General features: G+C 46.0%; 3 protein-coding genes across 8 annotated transcripts in view; 1 reads left to right on the top strand and 2 right to left on the bottom strand.

Moving 5' to 3' along the window:
* The window catches only part of RECQL5 (RecQ like helicase 5), a 37,962-nt gene extending 25,995 nt beyond the window's left edge, over positions 1-11,967 (bottom strand). For 3 of the 5 annotated variants that reach the window (XM_030962083.1, XM_030962085.1, XM_030962086.1), the window contains exons 1-8: positions 11,868-11,917; positions 11,398-11,519; positions 10,115-10,236; positions 7,853-8,371; positions 7,190-7,295; positions 6,533-6,644; positions 4,220-4,382; positions 3,798-3,880 (exon numbers count right to left, since the gene is read on the bottom strand). In XM_030962083.1, the coding sequence (XP_030817943.1) occupies positions 3,798-3,880; positions 4,220-4,382; positions 6,533-6,644; positions 7,190-7,295; positions 7,853-8,371; positions 10,115-10,236; positions 11,398-11,518 (1,226 nt within the window). In that variant the 5' untranslated portion in view covers position 11,519; positions 11,868-11,917. Of the gene's footprint in view, positions 1-3,797; positions 3,881-4,219; positions 4,383-6,532; positions 6,645-7,189; positions 7,296-7,852; positions 8,372-10,114; positions 10,237-11,397; positions 11,526-11,867 lie in introns of those variants that run through there. The other 2 variants (XM_030962084.1, XM_030962087.1) reach the window with 2 other exon arrangements.
* CASKIN2 (CASK interacting protein 2) overlaps positions 1-20,254 on the bottom strand; it is a 648,645-nt gene that overhangs the window by 209,773 nt on the left and 418,618 nt on the right. The gene's annotated exons all lie outside the window — the stretch shown is intronic.
* The window catches only part of SAP30BP (SAP30 binding protein), a 29,098-nt gene continuing 21,031 nt past the window's right edge, over positions 12,188-20,254 (top strand). The window contains exons 1-3 of one of the 2 annotated variants that reach the window (XM_030962131.1): positions 12,188-12,314; positions 12,474-12,583; positions 15,497-15,544. In XM_030962131.1, coding sequence (XP_030817991.1) covers positions 12,200-12,314; positions 12,474-12,583; positions 15,497-15,544 — 273 coding nt within the window. In that variant the 5' untranslated portion in view covers positions 12,188-12,199. The remainder of the gene's footprint in view (positions 12,315-12,473; positions 12,584-15,496; positions 15,545-20,254) is intronic. The other variant, XM_030962132.1, reaches the window with a different exon arrangement.

Below are 20,254 nucleotides of genomic sequence, written 5' to 3'. Positions count from 1 at the left end.
TGCAGCCTGCCCCAGACAGTGGGCCTTTACAAGCCCTGCAACAGCTGTAGGTGTGGATAAAGCCATGAAGAGGAAGAATGTCTGAGAAACAGCTGAATTAGGACTTTTTAGTTGAGTTCAAGGCCTTTGATTTGATTAGATTAGCCACACCTTTGCAGGAATTAATCAACTGTTAATCATTTACTTCAGCCCAAAGAGGCAACTTCCAGGCTACCTCTACAAGTCTCCAGGTACAGCAAGGGGTCCCCTCACCACAGGACAAGATCTCTTGGAGGGGTGAAGAGGAGGCAACAGAGGCAACACCTACTACAAACCACAACAGCTTCAGGTATTTATAAAATGTTATACAACTCTCCTGTTCTGGGAGGTGAACTGCACTTTGTAAAAGAGACAGGAACTTCCTGGGCTGTGCAGTCCCACAGGATTTCTGCCTTTGGGTCTAAGGAAATTATATCTAGGCTGCCTCATTCTTGAAGGCAAAGGAATCCAGAACAGCTTTGATGTCCCATGTGCTGGTTGGTTAAAGGCTGAGCACAGTGATCTGCCATCTACCCAGAAAACAAACCATTAACTGAATAAATCTGACTGTTGAGAAAGAAACAAAAACTTCAGCAAGTGTGAGCATGTGCTTCAACTCAAATCCAGCCTGCTGAGGATGAAACACTTTACAGGAGTAATTCTTCTTCTTAGAGTATGCAGGATACAGACATAAGAGGCAGCAAGTCAAGCAAATTTTCAAAAATAACCTGTATCTCTTCCTGTATTACATATGCATAATCGCATTTGCAAGAAAGTGTGAGAAATATTCCATCCTTTCCCTTGAGAAGCAAGGAAGCTTTAGTAAAACCACAAGATGCTCAGTAAGAGTTGCTGGATGTTCTTTAGAAAGCTGACAGCAAAGTCATTATTCAAAGTATCAGTGAAAGAGCAAGTGAGTAGAACCCACTGAGATCCCAGTTTAAATTATTATTGGACTTTCCTGTGGGAGGAAAATTTATGCTTCTATTACAGAGTAACAGAAACCATTACTGAAGCAAACTTCATTAGCAGGAGTTTAACATAAAAATTAGGACACCCTTTTTAACATATTTGGACTATTCTAAGCCCTGTGGAAGAAACATGTTGTACATGATCCTTGCTTATTATTGGTGGGTTTTTTTCTTGATTGTTTTAAAATAAGTGTTCCTTTAATCTCCATTGTGACCTCAGAGTTTAAGCCCCCAACTCTCCCTTTTAGAGATCCTTCCAATATTATCAAGGAATTTCTCCCACTGAATACTTGTCTTTCATGTATAGGCTGTACAGCTGACACAGAGTTCATACTGAACACGCTGGAGAGACACTGTATGATTGAAAATATTGATAAGCTATGATTAAAATAAATCTCAACTGCCAGAATGCCGTAGAGCAAGCAGCTTTTCCTCTTTACATCTCTATAGATCTATTGTTAAACCAGTCTCAGCTGGATTTCCTCTGGTTTATGCTCCCATTTCTGTGAAGGGTGACCCTCCTTTTGGAGGGGGATGCCTGCAGGCACAGACACCATGCATACCTGCACTGGTTTTGGGGCTGTGGCTGAGAGCATGGAGAGAATACAAGACCTGACCCTGTTGCTGTCTGTCCCCAGCAGGGTGGAAGCCAGCATGTCACCAGAGCAAGAGGCATCCTCAGAGCTGCAAGACCTAAAGAGCCTGATTGCAACAAGTGGTTGGGCTCTTGGAGGGCTGTTGGTGATTGTCATCTTCTGTTTTGTTTTTATTGCTCTCATTTTATTTGCTGCTATCTTTGGGTGCTGCACATCTCCAAGGCACAGACAGGGTGGCTCATAGACAGCAAAGTGGGGACACAGAACTTGGTACAGCTGAGCAAGAACCAGCCTGGGTACAACCTGATTGTGTTGTTCACAGAAAACTCTCATCTCACTCCCTGGGTGGTTATTTCTCTCCATGCAAATTCCCTGCATCAAGAGCAATGTCCCAATGCCAGCAAGTTGTTCTGCAGGCCACAGCAAACTCACTACATGAGGCTTTCTGGATTCAGGAACTCCAACATTCAGCAAATACCGAAGTAAACTCGTCTCTGATTTTCATCTTTCAAGCAAAACCACCAGCTAGAGGTGGCAAATGGTCAGCCACCACCTAAAGCTGATAAAGATGTGTTCTGCCGCTGCAGCTGTGTGTGTTGGGGGGGGTTTTCATCTTGCAAAAGGGCAGTAGGAAAAACTCTGGCCACTGAAAGCTTTGAACTCACTCTCTAAAAGCAGCTTAGACAATTGTTCTCCTGTCATACTCAGGCCTAAATACACTATGCAAAAACTTACTTGCCAGTACACAGTCTGTCTTTATTTGTTCTTATTTATAACCTTGTAAGGTCAGAGTTTGAGGTTTGCTTTCACTGTTTGGATAGTGAGTGGAACTGTACTAATTCAATATGTAAAAAAGAAATGCAACGTGGCTTTGCTTTCCACAGCACCTCAGTCACCTGTAGAGTTATGAGCAGGGAAGCCAGGCAGGGGTGCTGCAATATGTGACTCTGGGATGCACACCCCATGATTTGCAGTTGGAAGAGTGGACCGAGCTGAGTAAGGGAAGAAAAAGTCTGGGAGGGGTGATTTCTGATTAAGTCAGTGATATTCCCTTACTCAGATTATTACTTTGAGGGTGGTGAGATATTGGAACAGGTTGCCCAGAGAAGTTATGGATGCCCCATCCCTTGGAAGGCCAGGTAGGATGGGGCTCGGAGCAAACTGGCCTAAGGGAAAGTGCCCCTGCCCATGGCAGGGGGTTGAACTAGGTCATCTTAAAGGTCTCTTCCAACCCAAACCATTCTATGATTATACAAAACCCAGCCACAACAGCCATCTGTGATCTGGGAACACACACCAGAAGGGGCAGAGCTCCTCAGACAAGTGGATCAAATTCTTAGGAAAAGAAGTCTCCCAGCAGCTACTTCACAGCATCACCTTGACTTTGGGCAAAGAAATGCTCCTTCAAGTGCCCCAGGGCTCCGTGTTGAGCCACACTTCAGTACAAGCAAGACTCTCCCATAAACCCAGGATTTGTTTGCCAAACATGACAAGGAGAGAACACTCTCACCAAGGCACCAGAAAAGCAGCATGTGTTACATTCATGCTGAAAAAGCTGTCCTAGACCCACGTGTGAAAAATGAAACTAAATGAAGAACTTGTAAGCATGACACACAAAGATCATTTTCAGTTAGTGGACATATACTGCTCTCTTCCTGGCAAAATTATAGCTTTGATGTCTGACCCAGCATAGAACAGCAATTAGTATAATTACAGCATACAAGGCATGAACTAAACCTGAACAAGGCATGTTGTGGTTGCTAGTCTGCATTTAGATTGGGCACATCCATAATTTGAGCCTGTTTCTGAAACATTCTAAGCACCATCAGATCCTTCTAAGGTCAGTGAGAATCACAGACACTTTGCAGAGTGGAGACACTGAGATTTACAGAGACATTAAATCTAAATGCTTCCATCCCATGGCTCTCTGCCCCCTTAGGAGAGGAGCGAAGGAGGAGAGTCAAAACAAACGCAAATGCAACAAAGTCAACCCGTAATCAAAGATGGAATATTGTCAAATGTATCACCAGAGAAGTTAAACATTCCCCTGACTTGGTCAGACTCCAAGACCAAGGTCTCAGTTAACTCAGAGGTGGGAGTGGTAAGAGATTTCTCAGCGACACATGCAGGATCTCAGCCATAACAGTTTCTTGGAAGAACAGGGCATGTTCTCCCCAGCATTAACAGTGGTGTGTGAAAGAAATGCACTCACCCCAGCTCCTCACAGAAGTTCACAATGGCATCAAAAGCTGTCATCACAGCTTTGTCAGACTCTTTTAAGGTGCCTTTTTTTTCCTGAAAGTAGATGGGATAAGGAACTGTAGTCTTCAATGTAAATTTACACAGATAGAGTAACTCTACCAATGATCAAATCCAACCCTTCTCAGCTACATGGCAAACAGCTACAGACACCTCCCTGTCTCTGCTCTATTCCTCTCTAATAGAGCTGGCTCTGGCACTCTTTTCCTTCCCTGCTTCCCTTCCTTCTGCTATCCCTTGAAATGGGGCTCCACACAGCTCGAGACTCAGTACATTTCATTTCATCTCTTCATATTCAGAGGTTTCTGCAGGCAAACCAGACCAGAGCCAAAGCAGGGTGATGCAGGCAGGTGGGTACAGTTCTGCAGCTCTCACCTGGATGTTAGAGAGCTCCTTCTTGATCAGGAAGCTGACTTGATCCCTGTCATTCCTTGAGTAATAGAGGCGGCAGCAGGATGGTTTTCCATCTCTCCCAGCTCTGCCAGACTCCTGGTAATACCCAGCCATTGACTTGGCAATATTCCAGTGGGCAACAAATCTGCATGGGGTCAAACAGGGAACATGAGGCTGCAGGTTCCTCAGAGCACTGCACACACCAGTCTGGTGTCTGTGGGCATCAACAACAGCAAAAAACAGGACAGAAAACATAAAAGAGGACGGAACACAGCAAGAGAATTTGAACATAATTAAAGTTTTAGTCCTCTTAACACACAAGACATGGAAAGCAGCAGAGCTGTAAGAAACCAAATGCACCTGGGCAGCATGTGAGCAGGATGCCACTCCATGTGGATAGAAAAGAATGAGCACATGAGTATCCCAAACATGCATACAAGAACTGTGCAGCTATGAAGACTGGGAATAAGAACACTGAATTAAGTAGTTTGGGAGATTTTATCATAAAATACAGCATTAATAAAAAGGTCGTATTTATTTTGTGGGACACAACTACAGATTTTTAAATAGTTTCTTTCAAAAAGACATTTAGCCAAGATCTCCATGGGAAATTCCACCTCACTGTGCTTCTCAGATGAAGACAACCTTCCTAACCAAAAAATATGACTATAGAATTATTACTAAATTTTATGTAATCTCTGCAGGAAGGTTTTCAACACAGCACTGCAAGACTGCTTTAAACCTGCTTGTACCTGACTATTCAGCAATGCAGCTTATACCTGTTTTGAGAGGATTGCACAGTAATGCTGCCAATGTTTTCAAGTCTGCCTCAAAGCCAGCATGACCCAAGGGCAGGTATGATGCATATGGGTGTAGCTAAAGATTAAATGACAAAAGCAAGCAAATGTGTTTCTTCAAACACAAACAACCCAGGAACTGGCCAAGCAGGAAGCATCAGAGCCCTGCACATTTAAAGCCCATCAGGAAGTTTGCTGAAGAAATTGATAAATAATTTTAAGCAGAACTGAATTAACAGTGAAGACAGAGGAGCAGATTCTATCTAATAAAAAGGGACACCACCACTGTTTTCCCTTTTGTCCAGAAGAGTCACCTCCAGAAGTTGTCAGACCTGATCTGATTTGATAACATATGCATGGATACTCAGAAATCTGCCAGCACAGAGCAAAGGCTAAGCAGCAGTGCCTTGTTAACTAGGCTTGGGTATAATGTTCTTTAAGTTATTTTTAAAAAATCCTGTAAAGAGTTGTTTTAACTCTTGTAAGGTAACCAGATTACAAGCATATTTCAGCTATATTTCACTTTCAGTCAGCCCTATGCATTTCAGTTACTCTCTGCCTTTTTAATGACCACTGGACAGGGCAGAGTGCTTCAGCAGGTCATTAATTCATGTCCTAGGAGACTCCTCACTTCTCTTTTTGGAAAGATGCATCAAGGAGTACAATTGTCACTGCTATGGCACTGTTTCCTGGCAGCACAGTGACACAGGCAGAGGGATGGCACAGTTTTGAGCTGATGGGATTGGCTCAGTGATATCCTGCCCTTCTCTCACAGTATTCAGGGCAGCTTCTGTATGTGGATTTTAGAGATCAGATCTGTTGTGGGTGTTGTCTGAGCTGCACCTGAATTTTCCCTCTAGTAAGTGTTCACAATAATAACTCAGCACAGCCATATTGCAGGGCAGGAATTCCAACCCAGAGCCCTTATGGGGACAGCAATCTCAGAGGAACAGCAATGGCAAACCATGTGCAAAGTTTCTGTCCTTGAACCAGAGCTGTATTTTTATATAGTTATTGCCATTTGTGAAGGGCTATTTTTTTCCTATTGCACTGCAAGAGATCTCCAAAAAAAGCTGGCTCTGACTATTTTAATAGAGGGTGGGTGAATTATTTTAGGTGCAGATTTTCTTTCCGCTGCTTTTAGACAGCAACTATTGCACTAAGAGAAGTGAAAGAGACAGCTGTGATTGCACTGAGATGGCTCTTTCTGAAACCCTGGAGGGTGTGGCAGAAAAGCATTCCTCCCATTTTCTTGATTTTAAGGCTGACTGGCAAAGAGGAGCTCTGCTACCTTGTGTTTACTGTTTTTACAAAGCCTTCCCAAAGGTTTGGTTTTGCTGTTTTCAAGATAAAAAACTTCCAGCACTGGTTTTGTTGGTTTAAGCAAGTGTTCATCAGGCAGTTGAGTCAGGTGGATTAGGTAACAGAGCCCGAGACTTTTCCTTCCCCCTGCTCAGGTTTCAGTCTCTGATGGTGCATAACACTCAGCCTCACACACCTGACATTTCCTTTGTCTACTCCCATTCCAAAACTGATGGTTGCAACAATGACAGGGATCTTCTCCTCCATCCATTCATTCTGGACAGAAGTCCTGTCAGCTGCCTTGAGCCCTGGGAAGGAAAAGAGAAGAAAGTAAACAACACCACAAAAAAGACCAAAACAAACAAACAAACCCCAACCCCCCAAAAGAAAAGAAAAAACCAACAAAGAAACCCCTCAAACAAAACAAACCCCCCCCCCAAAATAAAGAAGGAAAGAAACAAGAGGATTTTCTTTCTCATCCATTCTCCCATTGCAGGCAAACTCCCTCGCTAAAACTGACTAATGTACACACTCTTTTCTTCCCAGTGTTTAAACTGGCCTGGGACCAAGCAGAAGTCAGCAGCAGCTGGTTTTATTCCAGAGAAAAAAATCTAGCTCCCCACCCAGGATAAAAGCAGTTGTTATATTCAGGCCATGAATAATCCAACAAAACCAACAGTTCTGGAGACAATGGAGTGCCATTGTGGTGAAGGGCCTGCACTTACCTCACAGACCTGATGTGTGAGTATCACACAGAGTGCAGAGCATGCCTAGAAAGCTCTTTTCTAGGTAGCCCCAACCCAGGTGGCAAAGTTCAGTTTTCCCAGCTAGTGAGAGATGCAGACCTCAGTACCTGCATGGTAGGCCTTGGCTTTCAGCCCTCGGTAGCTCAGCTCAATGGCCAGCTGGTCACAGACATCCCTCATCCTGCAGTACACGATGCCACAGCCAGAGTACACCTGGGAGCCAGGAGACAAAGGCCAGGACACTTCCTGAAGTCAAACAACAGAGCTGCAAATACAGCCCCTCATCCTCTCCTAGCAGATACAATGCAAGAAGCATCTCACAAACACACCCAGGTGCCGAGGTTATAGCTGAGCTGCAGAGTTATTTTGAGAATTAGTGTTAGAACAGGAAATACAGCACTTCAAATGCTTCTGCTCACCCTCACAACACTAAAAGAGCAGAACATAGACACACAATGGTCACAGAAGATGTGACAAACCAAGTGGAAATGCTTGTTCTGTATTCCTAATCAATTTTCTTTTAGACTAACCCCCTTCTGAGGACACTCTGACAGGACCACAGCCTTCACATTCTACCTGTTTTGGAGTAACTAAAAAACATATGTGTGCACTTTTAGAGGAGTTAGAAAATACACATGAGCACTCTCCTCCCTGGGACCTCATCACTTCCTGCCACAGACCTGTCAGGGCCCCACCAACCCCTGGAAAGCCAGGGACCATGAGGGTAGATTTTGTCCAGTTTAGTTTTCTTCCCTAAAGGTAAAACCTACCCCAGCAGCGCCCTTCACTTCGAGCGCCTTCAGACAGAAATCCTTCAAGTTGGCGTACGGATCGGTAAGGAGCTCTTTGAACTGCACATCATAGAACAAGTTAGATCTGAAACAAGGAGTCTTAAAGGTGGAAAGTGGCTGCTTGAGCTTGAGAGCTGCCACCACGTCCTCCTGGACCTGCCTGGTGGCAGTGGCAGTCAGGGCCACGCAGGGGGTGCGGGGGACGCGGCTGCGCAGGGAGCCCAGGCGCAGGTAATCGGGGCGGAAATCGTGTCCCCACTGGGACACACAGTGAGCTTCATCAATCACCAGGTAGGACAGGAGGTTTCTGGCCACCAGGGAGTTCAGTGTTGGCTGGAAGGAAGAGGCAGCTGCCATCTCTGGGGTGATGTACAGGAGCTTTACTTGAGGCTTCTCGCTTGCCAAGTCGGCCAGGATGGTTTTCTTCTCCTGGGCAGACAGCTTGGAGTTCAGAGAGCAGGCTTTGATCTTCAGAGCCAGCAGGTGATCCACTTGATCCTAGAGTAAATACAAAATAGAAACTAAAATCACATGGGAATAAACAAAGTCACCAGCACCAAGAAAGATTAGTAGGGAGACCCAGGTGAGGCCCCAGCTTCCACCTCCAGGATCAAATCCCAGGAAAACACACGCCTACAGTCCTGTTAGTTACAACTTCAATTATAGATGCCTTTTCCTTCACCTGTGAGCTCCATCCAGCTCTCACATTCAGCTGCATTTTTGTGCATCCATTCACTTTAAGACAGTTTTTTTGCTGCTAGGGAACACCAGCAGGGACCTGTGCAGAACAACTCATCACAGGCTCAGTGACCTGAACACATCTCAGTATTTACACTACAGAGCTGTCACAGATGGAAAATGAACACTCCCACCCTGCAAGAACAGGGAGCAGCTCACTCCTAAATAACTGAAGGATGTCCTAACACAACTGAGACAGGACAAAGTGCAAGGACCATGCAAATCACCACTGCAGCAGAACCAGAAGCATGGGTGAGGGTTGTGTCATGAAAACCAAAAAGAAAACATGGCATCACATCCAGATGAACGCTGGCCATACAAATTCACTTCCCTGTCTTCTGCTGACTTGCACTTGACTAGCACCTGACATTTCAGGATATGAAGAGTCCTGAAAAGCAGGTATCTCATTATTTTACTCAATACCTGGCTTCAGTAATTGATTTAATGTCTGTTTCTGTTTTCTGTTCACAGTCACCCCTCAGCCTTCCCTATAATGAACTGCACAGGCTGAACTCCTGAAGTTTGGCTACACTAAAATACATCATGATCATTTCAGGCACAGCAGCCCCTTGTCAGGGCTGGATGAGAAGACTTTGGGGGTTTACTCCAGCTCTTTCTTCTAAGACTCAAAGAGCTAATCTCAACCTGTTTATAACTCTCTTATCAATGAGATCTTAACCTCCATTTCACTAATATTGGCCATGCTGAAGTTTCACCAGTAATTCTCACACTTGGAATAAATTCACTCTTTATAGTATCTTTCTGAGAAGTATCACCAAGCCTGCTATAATTTTTAACATGTATTATAGTGAGAGGAGTTAAAATAATTCCACAAATAACAAATAAAGGAGATAAAATAATTCCACAAATAACAAATGCCAAACCAGCAGCCTGCAGCAGCAGATGTCACACAGTGCTCATGGTCTGCACAAGTCTGAGCAATGCTACAGCTGCTCTTACAGGAAATTGTTTCTCCCAACAGGTGATGAAACAGTAGAAAAGGCAAAACAGAGGGAAAAAAAGTCTCACAGATAAAAATGCTCATGCAGCACCTCTACTAAACCAGCTTCTTCCCATCACAGATTGACTGCAACAAAAAGACATTTTGATGCAGAATGAATTGTGCCTTCAAAGGCAACTTCAGCACTCCTGGAGTTATTACTTTATAGGTAAAGTGGCAGGTTTTTTTCTGGTTAAAGATCTGTCTTCTGGAGCATTTGAGTTACTCTGCTTTGCTGCTAATGTCTGGAGAAAATGGACAAAGGCTCAGTTATAAAAACCACCAGGTTATTTTTAAAGACAAAACCATCCTTTTAGAGAAATGCAAAGGATCATACCAGAGATACTCTGCTGTCCTCACCTATCCCAGGGTAAGGAAAGCACACTGAGACATCAGGAGAATCCAGAGGCAGGTGAGCAGCAGAAGGACAAGAGGGCAGCTGCTGTGCCTCCAGAGCCTCCCCTTCCCTGGCTGCTATTCCCCAGCTAACAGGAGACAGTTACCTGAATCAGTGCAATCAGAGGTGAAATGACAATGGTGATGCCCACTGCCAGAACTGCAGGAAGCTGGTAGCACAAGGATTTCCCTGCCCCTGTGGGCATGCACACAAAGACATCCTTCTCTCCTGCAAAAACAACAGAAGAAAGCTCAAGGCCTCTGAGTGGTGTTGAGTTCCTGGGGCTCAGGCAGGAGGGGTGGGCAGAAACAGCACCTGTGTGCATGTACCAGGTGGCACAGCAACAAAACCCTTCAGTTTAGGTTCTAAAAGCACAGCAATACTTTGCATGCCAGCAGTGGTTTCCTTCAAAGAACCTCAGATTGCTTTGTAAACATTTAGAGGCAGCTGTACAAAAGTACCAGAAGATACACAGAAACCAAGATAAAGAGAAGTTATTCATGCTGAATCTCCTCCAGAAAAGGAGATCTCCTCCTGCTTTCACTCATTTTACAGACCTCCACTTACCACACTACCAGCCCCATGACAGAACTTCACCACATCCTCTTAAAGCTTATCCCAGAAAGGCCCCTCACATGAAACAGGAGTTGGAAATCTCAACCACACTGATCACATCCTGCAGTGAGTGACTGTTCCTGCACTAACCAGGATCCAGCTCAAGCCAGGAAGGTGCAGAGACACCTTGCACACAGAATCCCACTTCTGACAGGTCTGTTGTCAAGAGTGAGTGGTGACAGATGGAAACTGAACTGGGCACTGCTCTGATGCACACTGAGAGAGCTGCTGGGGGAGCTGGCAGCTTGTTTGTGTGAGTTGCCTGTCCACCCCCAGCTGGCTGTTGGGGTGTGTGTCAACATCAGCACAAAAATGTTTCTGATAACAGCCCCAGGATTCTGAGGATCTCAGCTATGCCAAGAAATCAAGTCCTCTGCTGGTATTGTCTTTAACACAAGGACAGTTTTACTCTGAAAATGTCTGAATGTTTGATGTCATCTGACCACAAGCACACTGCCAGGTATGGGGAGACAACTAGAGAAGACACCAACAATGCTGCCCTTTCCATTTCCCGTTTCCATGGGTGATACAATGACGGTGTCACAAAACAAATGAAAGGAAAAGATGCAGAGCTCGTGTGCAGCATGTGCCCCTGGGCCACCAAAACCACCTCAGAGCAGAGCAGGGCGTGGAGAGCAGGGCGCTGCTGCTCAGTCCGGGTGAGATCCGCTCACAGCAGCACAACAGCAGCTCCTGCAGCGTCCCCCCGCACGGATGGAGACGGACAGACGGACACCCCGCCGTGCTCCACACGTCTCCCGTGCCCAGCCTCACCTCTCGCCACAGCCATGGTCGCGCTTTCCTGCAGGGAAGTCTTGAAGGACTCGAAGCCGAAGACTTTCTGCAGTGTTTTCCGGACCCTGCCCTCCAGGCCCGGGGGAGCCTTCCCGCTCATCCTAAGGAGGCCACAGGAACCTGAGCTCGACCCGGCCGCTGCCGCCCTCCCCTGCCCGAGGCCTGCCCCGACCCCCCGCCACCCGCACGGCCTCCCCCCAGGGCTCCCAGGCCACACTCCCCCTTTGGGCGGGTCTCTCAGGGATGCTTATCCAGACCCCCACGCTGTGTTTACCCTGGCTCAGCCCCGTCCCCATGGGGCACAGCAGAGGGGCTCAGAGCGGGGGGGTCAGTGCCCGCCAAACCCGCCCGCACCCGACATGGAGGGGCTGTGGGGGCAGGCGGCTCCTCCTCACCCATCTCCCTTCCTGCCCTGTGTCCCTGCATCCCCTCCATGTCCCCGGTCCCACCTCCGCCCCGTCCCGGCCCCCACACTCCGCGCTCGCTCCACACCCGGCAGGTGCTGTCGCGGCGCCACAAAATGACGTCAAAAGCTTCCCTTAAAGGGCCAGCCCGCGCATTTTTCATCCCCTCTCCTCCCCCGAGACGCTCCGCCCCGCCTGGCTGAGGGTTTTGCCCTCCGGCCGTGATTTCCCCGAGCAGCTTCTCCTCCGGCCGTGAGGGCGGGATGGCCCCGGTGCGCCGGGAGCCGCTGAGGGCGGAAGGAGGGCAGCGTTGCCATGGGGACAGCGCCGCCTGCGTCATCTCCAAGCGCCGGAAGTGCGCCCGGCCGAGGCGGAAGATGGCGGCGGCGAAGCGCAGCGTTCTCTCCTCGCTGGCGGTTTACGCCGAGGACTCGGACCCGGAGTCGGACAGCGAGGCCGGCACGGCGGGGAGCGATGGGGGAGCGCCCACGGGTGAGGGCGGGCAGGGGGCCGGGACAGGCGGCGGGCTGGGGCGCCGGGGTTTCCCCGCGCGGCCCGCCGCGGCCTGGCGCTTTCCCCGGTGGGAAGGGAAGGCCCCGCACGCTGCCCCCTCCCTTTTCCTCACTGTTTTCCTTTTGTCCTCCTCCTTAGGAGAGAAAGGAGGCCTGGTGTCAGTTGGGTACGGAGAAGATGACTTTACCCGGCTGGAGGGGGACGAGGAAGGGTACGAAGAGGAGGACGATGAGAACAGCAGGCAGTCAGTAAGTACCTCCCTGCTCCGGAGCTTGTCTTGACCCCTTACACAGGCTGTAGAGGCTTCTCTCTTTCAAATAAAAACCCCAAATCCGAACCCGTGATGGAACCTGGAATATCTGAGTCCTGGTGTGGGTTTCAGCACTTTCCACCTCCTCCTTTCCACTTTGTTTTCAAGTAGAAAGCATTTGCCCTGAAACCCATCAGCAGCTTGGCACAGCTCGTGTTGCTCGTTACTGTGTTGGTGTCCTTGGACTCTTTTATGGGAAAGAGGCTGTTACAGCCACTCCAAATAAAAGCTGTTCTTTAAACATAGTTATCTTATAAGAACCTTGTAAGAGGAGCACACTGTCAGCTGGTGAATTAAAAAGAATAAACTTCTGTGCTGTGTTAAATTATTCTTTTGTGTGTAGCTCAATGCACTCCCTGCATCAAGGCACCTTGATGTAACAGTGTCCTGTCTACATGTGGGTGGCTTTTGTCTGTCACAGGTGCATGGCACATGTCTGATATCACCTGGATTCTGAGATAACACCAGTGTGGGGGACAGGGCACGGAGCTCACAGTCTGTGAGTGCAGCTGCATCACACAGAAGGATGTGTAGTTCTGCCCTGGGTCTGGGGGAGTGAAACAATAAGTTTGGAGGGGAAAAGGGAAAGCTCTCATCTCCTTTCTTTATTGTCTTCTTGTCACCTTTTTTCTTGTCTTCTCCCTGTTCCAGTTCTTTCTTTTACCACATAGGCAAAAACCCAGGGCTACTCCTGTAACTCGCTGAAATCTGCTCTCTGTATGTTGAATCAGTCTCTTAGGAGACACTTTTTTCTGCCATTTGTCTGCCCAAGAGCAGCCAAGGAATTCCTCAGTCTCTTGTTCCCATTTTAAGTTCTGTTCTGTTGCCCCTGGTGTCTCCCTAGGCAAAGCAGTGAACCTTTTTACAGCTTCAGTGATTCTTCTCTTTCTATCCAGCACTTTTAGACTCTGCTTCAGTGAGGTCTGGGTAGTCCAAAGGAAGCCCTGAGTGTGATCCAGGTGCTTGCCAGGGTCAGCTGTGTTTACTTAGCATGTAGATGGAGTGGTTTTATGGCATGCACAGCTTTTGGTGCAGGTTGCAGCTCTCCATCATCAGCTGCTGTTCAGGAAAGGACAATCAGTCAATCACTGTCCACTGTCAGCCAGTGGATCTTGCTTAGGTTTGTGGTTACAGTGCAGGTTGCACAAGTTACTTCCCTTTTTTTTCCCATTAAATATTCTCTGAGCAGACTTGAAAACTTCCTTGGCATTGCTTGTGCTGGTAGCTCATGGGGGTTATGAGTTGTTTTTAGACAGCAGGATGAGGTGCACTCAGGCTGTCCTGTGCTTTGCTCTGTACAGCTCAGTGGGTCTTTTGACTACTTTAACAGTGACTGAAAAGCCTCTGTTTTTATCCAAAGCCAGCTCTCAGTAATGCTGCTTTGTTTGTTAATGTTCTGACTCCCTGCTAGGTCAGAGGTTTTTGAGCTGTTTCAGTTACTGTCTGCAACATGGATAATTCAACCCATTATTGCTTTGATGAAAATCACTTTTATCTGTATAACAGAGACTGTAGAAGGGAGAGCAATCTCATTTGTGTAAACACCAAGTTAGTTGGTTCTTTGCTAGTTACTGTAACTAACCTTTGACAGTGACTAACCTAAACTCACTGTAACTAACCTTTGACAGTCTGGACTGAATCATTGTCATGGGTGCATCTTGCAGAAAGGGAAGGTGGAGTGAAGGAGTTTGTGTCTCAAATCTGTAAGAAAGGCATCTTAACTCAGTCAATTAAAACTTCCTGCCATTATTGTGTGGTCAGCCTCCAGCTTGCCTTGTCAGAACTGGCTCATGTGCCAATACTTTGAGGTGGGCAGTTCCTTGTAAACTCTTCCTTTCAGTTACTCCTCTCATTTCACTTTTTCTTTTGTTGCCCTTTTTGAGGCTGAAACACCAAGTTCTTGTCTTGGGGCCAACATTGAAATTTGTGGGAAAGTTTGGAAGAAAAACCATTTTGCTGAGTGATGTGAGCATGAAAAACACTTTCTGCTCCTCAGACTTGTTTTGAACCCAGAGTATGTGTTTATGTCTAGAAACAGGGGTGCTGGGAGGATGCCCAGTGAGGGGGCAGCAGGTTTACTGTGTCCAGGTCCCAGTGGGGACCAGCCTGGAGCTTCCTGCTCACCTGGTGTGGATTTTCACACAGTGCTGTGCTCAGTATTTTAAGCTCTCACAGGGCAGAAGTTCCCCCAGTTCTTTGGTTTATTTCTGGTTCATAAAATAAATGTTTAAAAATGGAGACTTCACCTGAAACTTGTCAGTGTTCCCTTGTGTGGAGGTTCACAGCATCTGCAAGCAAGGCACGAGAGCTCTGCACCAGCAAGGAAGTTGTGTCTGCTGGATCCCTGGAACTTGCTGCTAGGCCAGACCCTCTCCAAGCCTGCATGTTTGGTTTGGTGGCAGGCCAGCTGTGTGTCCTGTGTGTGTTGCTGATGCTTGGGACTATCACAGGTCTTGCAAATGCTGCTTTTTCTGTGGGTACTGCTGAACAGAGGCTCATCAGTCACCACCTGCCAACTGGAGGGGATAGAATAATCAAAGGACAAATGCTTTTCTTCCCCAGTTCTGCTGCTTCTTGTTGTCTAATTCTGAGCATTCCAGAGCTGCATGATTTTTGTAGGGACAACTGCTGCTGAGTGATGCTTTTGCCTACAAAAACCCCCAAAAACCAAACAGACACTTCTTCCCCTGACTGTAGGACTTGTGTTCTGGTTATGAGTGGGTGGGGCAAATCTACCCTCCATGGAAAGGGTCTTGGACTGCTGCTGGGCTGCTGAATGCCCTTTGCTGTAAGTTCAGTTACTTGCCAGGCCTGCTCTTTAAGCTTAATCCTGTAAATTCTTGTCTTGTAGGAAGATGACGATTCAGAGACTGAAAAACCTGAGGCTGGTGACCTAAAGGTATTTGAAAGTGTGGTCTGGTGGTGGTGGGGAAGCTCAGTACAAGAGGAGTAAGTTTTAACAGCATGGCTTGGTGTTCATTTGTGGTCTGTAGTTAGTTCCACGCCTTTTGTAGCTTTAACCTGTGTTTCTGACTTTAGTCCTGGCTTCTGCCAAAGGTAGATAGCACAGGCTGAGTCACAGTGAAGTTTGGCCTTCATGAATTTGGTCATGTTGTGCATTAGATTTGAAGGTTGCTGACAGTATCTCACCTGTTTTGCAGTGATGTGGGAGTTGCAGCATCCAGTATAGAATTCTGTGTTGACCAGTGTTAGTTGGAATAATTTCTTCATTTAGAGCTTAATGAATGAATTATCCTGTGCTCTTACAGGCCATGGAAGGTGTCAAAATCAATTCAGTTCTCTCCAGCTCTGTCCTTCCAAATGGAGCAGTTTTATAAAGGTCATAGATAAATTTAAAAAGTGAAATAAGATCCCCAGATAATAGGTATTATCATAAATAGTTGAAATCATCTTTATCTTGGGATTTCACCTTGTTCCTGCTGAACAGCAGGCGTTTAACAGCACACAGGACATGGGTCAGGCTAAAAGCTGGAGGACAAAAGACCAAATCCATTTGAAACAGACAACTGTATTTAAATTTTTTATGTTAGTTCAGTAGAAGCAGTCCTGTTTGTCAGGGATGCTGAGTGATGAACAAGTGCAAGGGCATTTATTTTATCCAGCAGCTTCCCCAAGGATGCAGGCAGTCCCTAAACTGCTACAAAAACCAGAGGACTGTGCTGCAAAGCAAAATTCTGTAGAGAATTTGATTTACCACAGGGCTTTGACAGGCTAAAATGAAGGCAAATGGATGTGTTAAGCTATTCTGTTTGAATTAGTTTTATAGCAGCACCTTCTTCCAGGTCCCACAATATTCTTATGGCTTTGCAGTGATACACAGCTGGAAATCTTGACAGCTGTACTGCAGCTGCTAAAGTCTCAGTGTGTGCAATGGCTCCCAGGCACTTGGAAATGGAATGTGTTTTCTCCTTTCCTTGTTGCAAGAAAGAATTTTTTTTTTGAAAGAAAGTAAAAGGGAATCTCTCACTCATCCTTTTTCTACTCCTACATTTTTGCCCTAGTAAACATGCTAGCAAGATGTTTCTGTAAAAACTGCTGGATTCAAATATGTACTATGAAGTAAAATTACGGGATTTCCTTAAAAGATAAATTTGGTGTAAATCAAGTTTTTGAAGTTGTGTAGTAGGGCCCTGATGCAAGTGTGTGCATTTCTGTCTTCTGTAAAAGGGCTGTAGGACTTCAGGGCAGTAGACAATAGGTGTGGCAGAAAGAAAGAACAGAATTAGACTGTAGTTGCTCTTATCTGAGTAACCGTACGTGACAGAAATCTCACCACTGAACTGTGTGGGTGCTGCTTTAATATGTCACTGACATTTCATGTTGGCTTTTTGAAAAGCCTCTTCCTTTCAGTGGGTTTTGTGTGCTGCTGTCCAGGTGCATTTTGTGCTTCTGAAGAAGAGCCACACGTGGCCACAGAGCAGCATTTCAGCTTCAGTGAGGAAGCAAAGAAATAATGAATGTATTCAAAATGAAAAGCAATGGCAACTCTGCAAGAACTGAAAATGTGAATTAAAGGAAATCAATAAAATAACATTAAAATGTAATTCTTGCCATCCCATTGTGGCAGGAAAGGTGAGGATTTGAGAAGAGTAGGAGGGAGGCAAAGCTGAACTGAGTCTGAAACTCAGCATTTTCAAACTTCCGTGTCATTCTTAATAGATGTCTTCAAAGACAGGTGAAAAAGGGAATTGTGTCCTTTGGCCTTTTGGGTTTTGTTTTGAGTATTAAATGACAGCTGTAGAGGCAGCTGGCACTGGGTGGGCTGTGGAGGCAGCCCAGTGCCCTGCTGGGGTGTGGCTGTGGGGGCCCTGGTGCAGCTGCACCAGCCATGCTGCCAGGAGATTCACTTGGGATGGGGAGGGATGGAAATCCCTGTGCAATTATTTGTACTTGGTGCAGGTGCAAATGTTTCCTTTCCCCTTTTTCCACCAAGGGGCAGTGTTCTCCTCCATCCTCACTGCTTGGAGCTTGTAATGTCTGTGGCAGCTAACAAGTGTTGCAGTTACTGTAAATCCAAAGTGCAGCCAAAAGGGAGGCCTTTGATTATAACTTGCTTACACTATTGGGTATGTTAATTTTGTTTTGAACCTGCAGAGTGCTGTAGTTGTACCTGCTCAGTTTCATGGAGACATCAGAGACCTGCAAACATGTTTTAATAGATTCCCCATGCTCTTTATATATGGCTAGGGCTTTTCCAAGGTCTGAATCTGACCATAGGCAGAAAGTAAATAATTTAAAATGCATGAATGAGAAAAAAAATGCAATTCATCAGTCAATTATAGTAATTTCAAGCCCTGAATATATATTTCTCTTTTTTTTTGGTGGTGTTTTGCCTCTTTGTGTATATTGTGAATGAACTATCTAGAGCTTATACCTTGAATAATGGACCCAGGTTCTGTAGCTCCATTGTGCACTTGGATAGTGCCAGAACCAAAACCTCCAGAAGGGTCAGTTGGTGTCAGTTGTGAGTGAAGTCAGAGGAGACAGAAAGTGGGAATGATCTAAAAATTCTTTGGTCAAGTGCTGATGGGGAGAGTGGAATTTAAATAGCCCCACTGGGGAGATATTTATTTTATATTTGTCTCAGGTTTTTCTCTTGATTCCAGGGAATCTGCCCTCATTGTTTTGATGAAGGGGCACCTCTGGCTGTTCAGCCCTAGTTCCTCACTGGAGGGGAAGCCAATACAAAGTGCTGGTTGGCACTGCAGCTTTCCTTTTTTGCCAAGGAGCAAGTCACAATAAGCTTTCCAAGTTCTAACATTGTGATGTCAAACTGCTGCTTGGTGAGACAGTGAAGTTTTATACACCTGTTTGCAGGAAAAGGTGTGCCAGGAGGAGGAGAATATTTAAGCCTCATCAGTCACCTGGAAGCAGAGCAAACTCCTGGCCCATGGAATTGATGTTACTGAGCGTCTGCGAGTTATTCAGAAACACTGTGCTTGCAGCAAAAAGCAGAATCCTTCTCTTTAAGCAGCATATTCAGATATATTCAGTTGTATCCTGTAACTGCATTTTGAAGTGCTTCAGGCACTCATGGGAAACTGGAGATTCAGATCTGGGTAGAACTAACTGCTCTTCCAGAAATCAAAGCTGGATGGATGTTCAGGCTCTGGAATAGGACAGGTTTGTGAGTGGCCACAATCCCTTTTACCTGAGCAGTCACCAATGGAAACAAGCATCTGCCCTAAAAGCACTTTAGAAACAAAACCTTCTGCTTTGAAGGGAGAAGAAATAGGCAACAAAATCTGTTGTTTAACAGTGATGTTAAAACAGTGAAATCCACAGCCTGGATGAGTTCTTGTGCCCTTTCCTCAGCTGCTGGAGCCCAGGGTACAAACTGAAGGAGGTTTGGGCTTGGCTGTTGGGAAGGGCAGGGTTAACAGGGTGCAGGTTGCTGGGGCTCTGGCCAGCAGCTGGCTCTGGTTACAGCCTTGATGCAGTAACAAGATACAAGCTTTCAGAGCTCACTAAATGGACCAGCCCTGCTGGAAAATGAAAAATGAACCTTAAAATATTGACCTTGTGCTGCAAGCCTCACCTGAGGGGTTCTGTTCTTCATACTGGAGAACTGGATGAATAAAAGGTTGCAAAGTTGATCAAGGAGAGAGCCCAGCCCTGCAGCTTGGTTCCTGGAGCTTTCCCCGAGGGAAATCATTAACTCTTGAGCCTTAATTGTTGTATCAGGACCAGCCAGTGCAGGAAAGCTAAGAAATTTGCCACTCCCTTGGCAGGTGAATGCCTGCCACATGGTAGCAGTTTTTCAGAACAGGTGGCTACTTTGATGTTTTCCTTTCCTCGTTTGGTTTTGAGGGTCCCCTCTGCATCCTCGAGGTGTTGTATGGAGAGGCAGCCAAACTGGGATCTCTCAGAAGGCTGTCAGATTTTCAGAGGAATACTGTGCCTCTAAGCATGTCTAAGTACCTCCTCTTGGTAATCATCAGCTCTTTATTATGTTTAGCTTTTATTGATCCAGCATACCTGTAAAGTAATTCTTCTGTCTTAAGGTGTGTAGGTGTGCACTAATACTAAGAGGCTTTTGACTGTGGTGGTTTTTTTATCTTGCCTACCCATTGACCTGTTTGTTTAAATACCAAAATTATCTTGATTTAAAGTAAAAGTGGTAAGTGCTGAGAACCAGTAAGTGGGTGTGTGTGCAGTAATGTAATCCCTGAAATTAACTCTTACTTTGATATGGCATATTAATTTTTGTGAATTCAGCATACATTCATCAAGCCAGCTTCTCAAAAAATGCTTGTACCTACTCATTAACTTTAATCTCTGGTGTAATTATTTTGCTCCAAAGAAGGGGAAAAATATGTTTGGGGAAAGTTCTATCCTTAAGTTAATATCCTTGCATTATGCATGGCTGTGAGCATACCTCTGTAAACACTTTCAAAGCATGAACTGTGCAGTTCCCAGGGTTGGGGTCAAGGTTAGAACTCCAGTGGTTTTGTTTCCTCACTCATTGCTTTGCCTGGAAGCACAGCCTGAAGGTGCCAGTGATAAGCACTGCAGTCTCAGATTCTTTTTCTGTGTTTCAGCTTCCTTTAAATATAATTGTGTAAAATGCTGTCTGTGCTTCCAAATC

This window comes from Camarhynchus parvulus, chromosome 18 (genome assembly GCF_901933205.1).
Source record: "Camarhynchus parvulus chromosome 18, STF_HiC, whole genome shotgun sequence".
In the NCBI taxonomy this organism is placed as follows: domain Eukaryota; kingdom Metazoa; phylum Chordata; class Aves; order Passeriformes; family Thraupidae; genus Camarhynchus; species Camarhynchus parvulus.
Note: the sequence above shows the minus strand (reverse complement) of the source record. Positions and strands in the feature narration are given on the sequence as shown.